We start from the raw sequence: 6200 nt of genomic DNA, 5'->3' as shown, positions 1-6200 counted from the left end.
CTATTCTGCTTGGGTCGATGTGAAGAAGGCATTTGACTCAGTTGATCACGAGTTCTTGTTCCACGTATTGGATTGCTCTGGAATACCACATTGGATTGTCAGCTTTGTAAAGAACATAGTCAAGAAGTGGACAGTAAACTTACATATCGATGGGAAAAGAATTGGGAAAGTAAAGTTAAGCCGGGGAATACTCCAAGGAGATTCATTGTCCCCGCTGCTATTCGTTATGGCGATGGATCCCCTAAGCAGGATGCTTAACTCCATGTTTCCCAAACTCGAAATTAGTCGGGAAGATTCCAATATGTTGACATACTCCACCAATCATTTCTTCTTTATTGACGATCTGAAAATAGTTGCCCTCAAAGAAGATGTGTTAGTCAAAATGATGGAGGCTGTTAATGGATTTTTTGAAAGTGTCGGCCTAGAGATGAATTCCGAAAAATCAGCATCTAATGTGGAATCTTTATCATGCTGTGAGACTGTCGATGGAATCAACGGATATCGCTACTTGGGTGTACTTGAAGATGGCGGAAGTAATGTTCTCAAGAATAAAGTTATGGACTCCATATTGGAGAATGTCAAGAAGAGGATAACTATGTTGTCAAAAACAAACCTGAATGCTGTAAATTTGTTTCGTGGAATCAATGAATATGCATTATCCCTATATAATTATTATATTGGGCTAATCAATATTGAACCTTACGAATTTGATGAGATTGACCAACATACGCCGCGATTACTTACGACTCTCAAGTTACACCTCCAGCCTGCAAATAAGGAGAGGTTGTATTTGGACCGCAAGACCCTTGAAGAGGACTTGCCTCAATTTCTTTCAAAAGCGAATTAATGCTTCCAGTTTCTTAAAAGTTTGGAAAAACAGTCGACTACCTGTCTGCGGAGGTCGGGTATTCTGCGAGTAATAAAAGGAAAAAAATGGCACTTAGCCACAATCGCAGAATTTCTTGTCTCCAAATATGCAGCTGTCGGCAGGGAAAATCTGACCATTGAGTTACTGAAGGACGCACAAAGGAGACTCTTGCTTAACCGAATTAACAGTAAATCACTACACTCGGTGATGTTCAAATGTATGGAGGAATCAGATGTCGACATATCTACTTCTTCGCAATGGCTATCGAAAGGGAACAATGGTCCACGAAGCGAAGCATTGTACTGTCTTTTGCAAGATAGGAATTTGTTCTTTGCATACACGGGATCACTATGCGTCCACTGCAAAAAAAGCAGGCAGACTGTTGACCATCTAGCCACGCGGTGTGGTAGGATGCTAAACAGTGATTATCTCCGAAGACACAACGAAGTGGTAAAGTGTATTCATCTCCACTTGTGTCGAATGTATGGAATAAAACGAAGCAGGAAATTGAAAGGACATTCAGTCGTGTCAACAATGTCGACCCAAAATGTCGAAATCAGAGTTGACACTTCAATTCACTGACTGAAACAAAGGTTCAATTCAATAAACCTGATATCTTCGTTTATGACAAGAGGAAAAGAGAAATTCATTTAATCGAAGTGGGAGTTACCTCGCAAGACCGTTTAAAGCAAGTTGAAGTGGAGAAATTTCACAAATATGACCTGCTTGCAAACGAACTGTCGGTTCTCTATGAAGCAAAAGTGAAGATTATTCCAATTGTCTTGACATGGGATGGAGTTGTCTCAAAGTTCTTTAAAAGTCATATGGACAAATTATCCATTGAAGAAGGAACGAGGACATACATCCAGTCGGTTGTGCTGAAGAGGACTCTAGAGAGTATGCTTATTGAACACAGACATGGGATGAAGGTAGACAACGAGGAGTACGCCTCTGCCGCCAATCAACTTGCGGAGCTGGCATGTCGTGAGGACACTCAGTTGAACAATTACTTTGACGCAGAAATGGAAAATGATGAGAATTTTGTTGCAAACTCTTCTTCCAAGCGAAGAAGAGAAATCACTGACGATCTGGATTCTTAAATAATTTAAGATAGAATTTACATAATTAATTTTTATTAAACATTGGTCTGTTTAAACTAGTGAAAAATAGGCATAAGTTATTAACTCCTTATAAAATAGACACTTTTTTGCTATCAATATGAAACCTTATTAAATGTAGATCTAAATTTCATTTATCCTTGTTAAATTGTGAATACAGGGGAAATATAATTTCCCCATTAAATTTGTGGATCTATGCTTCTTTTGTAGCAAAATTAAAACTTGGAGAGATCAAATAATGTTCAAAGATACGATTCATTTTAATTATCTGAGCAAAAATAAAGTCAACGATTCATTTTAAAAATATACTAAGATTACCAGTCCCTTATTGTTAAACTTAAAAAACGTTCAAAATTATTCATTTTAAGAATTTTGATGAAATTTTGCAATTAATGAAAATGTTTGCAGCGCCATTCAAAATAGATCCTAAGAATGTTCTCATTAGTCCAAATAAAATTGATCTCGTTTGTTAGATAAAATAGATAATAAAATTTCTAAATGTTTATTTATTGTCACTGCTATAAAAAACTAAACTCCAACTCGCTGTTCTTTACTCCAATTGCCGTGGAGTTCGGCCCCAAGACACTCCGCTTCCTTCGCTCGCTCGGTCGACGGATTTCAAAGACTAGCCACGATCCAAGAGAGTATTCTTGGCTCCTGGAACGTCTGTCGATCGCTGTGATCCGAGGGAACGGCTTCGCCATTCGCGAGGCTGGCCGGGTGTCTCGTGAGGCCTTTAATTAGCTTAGCTATCTTTTTACTTTTAAATGATTTTTAGTCTAAAAAAATTAAAAAACAAATAAAAATCAAGAAAACGAATATTATGCCCAAGGTCGGAATTGAACCAACGACCTTTAGATCTTCAGTCTAACGCTCTCCCACTGAGCTACTTGGGCTTTTTATCTCTATAATCTACCAATATAGAATAGACTTAAAATCTTTTAAAGATTTTCTTTTAATAAATCTGATTTGATAGTTCATCACATTCATTTGATATTGTTAAGAAGCAGAATTTCAATATAATTAGATTAAAGGAGGCATCTACTTCTCACCAAAAAGCACTTCTAAAACTCTGACCCGGTGAAATTTTCTTCCAGGCCGATCACCGTGGGCAGGATCGAATTTTTTTAAAAGGATCTCTGTCGCTTACAAAGTGAATCGGAGATACGCGGATTATAATTAACTCGTTTATCCTGGTTTTTTTGTCAATAAATGTCTTAATTAAATACGGATAACAAACTGAACAAAGGAATCTTAGCTGCAAAAGAACAAATATCGAGAAGATGATCTGAATAGTACAAGGACGTTAACACAGACAATATCCAGTCGTAAAATACGAAAATGGACACGAATAGCAGATTCTGCAGAAGCAGCCGAATTAGTTGCCGACCACTTTTAGAAACTTTGTAAATCAGAAGCAAGGAATTACAGCATTTACTGGCCATCTCAAAAAATTGGAGTTGGGAAACTTAAAAATAATACAAGTCCAGGACCAGATTGGCTAGAACCAGAACTACTTAAGTATGGAAGTGAAAACATACAAGTACTCATTGCGAACCAGTTTAAAAACAAACAACCATATGCCTAAAAGGAGGGATACTGGTCCCTTGTCCAATTTCAGGGCAGTAATTATTATGAATAGCATGCGGAAAGTGCTAGCAATTATTACTCTACAAAGAATAAAGCATCATACAAAACCATTTATATCCGCTTTTCATAGCGAGTTCGTGAAGGAAGCTTAACTTTTGACATTGTTTTGAGCCATAGATAACGATGTTCCATTATTCAAGCGTTCAAAAATGCAAAAAAACATTTACGGAATCAATATGTCAAAAGCTTTTAAATTGATCAATTATCAGCAATTGATGGATGTTCTGAAAAATGATGGGCACTCTTATCGAAAATCTACCTATCGGTCAGGCTACGAAACATATGCTCTAAGCCATTGAAAAACATCGGGGCGCATTCCTTCATCCGTTCTTTCCTCGCTGTTTGTCATAATATCTAGATTCTAGAAGCTGTATTGAGAGAATTAAAACCATAGTTTTAAAAAAGACCAATCGACAACATACAAAAATAATGTGGACTCTTATTCGGAAAACTATCTTCTCTCTAATCCCGGAACATGGAACTTTCAGATAGGGAAAATCTCAATATAGACTCGTTCCATAGAGACCAACTTCGGCCGTACTCTAACCCCAAATGGCATTCAAGGCTCAGCAGTAAGTGTGTTATGTCAGGACGTCAAGCAAACCAATCTCTCTCGAAATTACAGAATGCGAATGGAGGTTATTTAGAACATCCTATAGATGGAGTTGGATAAACCTACAAACACCGCTATGGAGGACATTTCAAGCGCACGGCCCACTCTTCCGTAGATGTCCAAAAAACTACTCTCCTGGATATACTGGACAGAGACCTCTAGAAGGTGGAAAAAATCTAAAAGTACGGGGACGATCTTGACGCTTTACGATACGTCGTCCAAAATAGAGGGGCATGAAATAACATCGCGAATATGCATAATAAGAAAAAAGACTGAGACTACTAAAATGACACATTTACACCTTTCTATGGATAAATAGCTTAATAAATCAAAATTATTTTATTCACTTTTTGAACATGTAACATTATACTATGATTGTTAAATGCAGCATTTATTTTTTAGAAGTAAGCTTTTATTCTATTAAAGTTAAACAATATAATTTATCCTGACCTTTACACTGCTGATCTTCTTTATTCAAATTTTTTATTACGTTTTTCCTGATAAAAATTAAAATTCATCAAAAGATCGATTCCAATAATGTGAATTTCCTTTTTGTAGTTTGGATTATTTGCGCATGCCCATCGATGGGGTCAAACTATGTCTGCTGTAGATCTGTCACTCATGAAACAATTTTGATTACAAATAAATATTCTTGAATATTTGTTTTAAAAGATATTTTACATTATTTTCCTTAGCGAACTTAGTATTCGATATAACCAAGTTTTGTTATATACTAGTACCTAAATTATAAAAATGACGACTGGGATTTCAAGAAGATTTAAAAATTCGTGATGCCCAATATATACTTAGAGATTTAAGAATGCTATTTTTAATGAATCTTCTATAGTTAACTCAATTTCCTGAACTCTATTCAATGGGCAACATAAAACATTATTTTATATTAAATAAATGAAAATTTGAGTTTTATAGAAAAAGCCGTTAATAGTAATATATAGAATTATTCGTAGGAATAGAGAAAGCTCAACGAGAAACTACCAAGATTAATATAAAATAAAACGGTCTGGTTTTGGAAGATTTTCAGGTCCCCAAATTATCACTTTCTCGTCATCCGAACAACTAACCAACATTCTCGGATTTACAGGATTCCAATGAACAGAATTCACCATTTTAGTGTGACCAATCAAAGAAAAAATCTTTTTACTTTTCCCAAAATTCCAAATATATACATTTCCATCTTAACCTAAAAAATCAGATATTACCCTCAGCTCCGGAAGCATAAAAAGACTGTCCAAAACCCCCAACACACGACCTAACAATATATTCAGAATTAGTCGTCCCAATGAAAGTGTGTATTTTAGAACGTGCTCTATAATCCCAGAGATTAATAGTCTAGTTATTCAATATATTTCATTTTGAACTGAATTATGAAGCGTGAGGGCAATGTACTCTTCTTTCGAATCAAGTTCCATGGCCACAATGCTTCTCTCCTCCTGGAAGAGAGTGTCAAAACTCATGTTGATCAGATTACACGATACGACTCGTCGATGAGAGTCGGCAATAAGAGCCATCCCCGTCTTCGTACAGTGCAATCCCACAGCTCTATATCCCTGATGTGTAAACACAATTTCTCCACTTATTTTCTACAAAATAATCATTCTAATATAATCTTACAGCCAGATGTAGACATCCTCCATTCCCTCCAACAAAAAACTGTTCCGGATTAATAGTATCCCACGAAATGTACTGTACCGAAGAATTTAACGTTATCCGTCTAAACGTAGAGTCCTGAAATAGAGCAAAAATATCAACCCGGGTATCCACAAGTATGACGTAGTTTCCAGGTGGAGCGATGGAGGTCAGTATATAGTTCCCAGTGCAGTGCCAGGCCAAAGAAAATATCGGAGCATCATTATTAGAAGAACATTCAATTAAAATCTTCCGAGTCATCTGAAAGGTACTATTCTATTACGTAATAACACACTGACAAACA

The 6200-nt window shown here is 36.3% G+C and overlaps 1 protein-coding gene and 1 non-coding gene across 2 annotated transcripts; both read right to left on the bottom strand.

The window, feature by feature from the left end:
- Window positions 1–2810: 2810 nt before the first annotated feature.
- On the bottom strand, window positions 2811–2882 carry Trnaf-gaa. The gene has a single exon. It is a non-coding gene; the product is annotated as a tRNA-Phe (tRNA).
- A 2725-nt stretch (window positions 2883–5607) lies between these two features.
- LOC118761207 lies at window positions 5608–6157 on the bottom strand. Its single transcript, XM_036498946.1, has 2 exons — window positions 5882–6157; window positions 5608–5850 (listed from the first exon to the last, which is right to left on the bottom strand). Exons 1-2 carry the CDS (start codon window positions 6155–6157, stop codon window positions 5608–5610), a joined length of 519 nt encoding a protein of 172 aa, XP_036354839.1.
- Between the last annotated feature and the right edge of the window lie 43 nt (window positions 6158–6200).

The sequence above is a fragment of the Octopus sinensis genome, unplaced genomic scaffold (genome assembly GCF_006345805.1).
Source record: "Octopus sinensis unplaced genomic scaffold, ASM634580v1 Contig10597, whole genome shotgun sequence".
NCBI lineage: Eukaryota > Metazoa > Mollusca > Cephalopoda > Octopoda > Octopodidae > Octopus > Octopus sinensis.
This window is presented reverse-complemented; position numbering and strand designations above follow the sequence as displayed.

Excerpts from the sequence above, each read along its gene's own strand:
- LOC118761207 (XM_036498946.1), bottom strand. The coding sequence starts at position 6,157 with ATGACTCGGAAGATTTTAATTGAATGTTCTTCTAATAATGATGCTCCG. Across the intron at positions 5,851-5,881 it reads GAGGATGTCTACATCTGGCT|AAAATAAGTGGAGAAATTGT; the intron begins GTAAGATTATAT and ends ATTATTTTGTAG.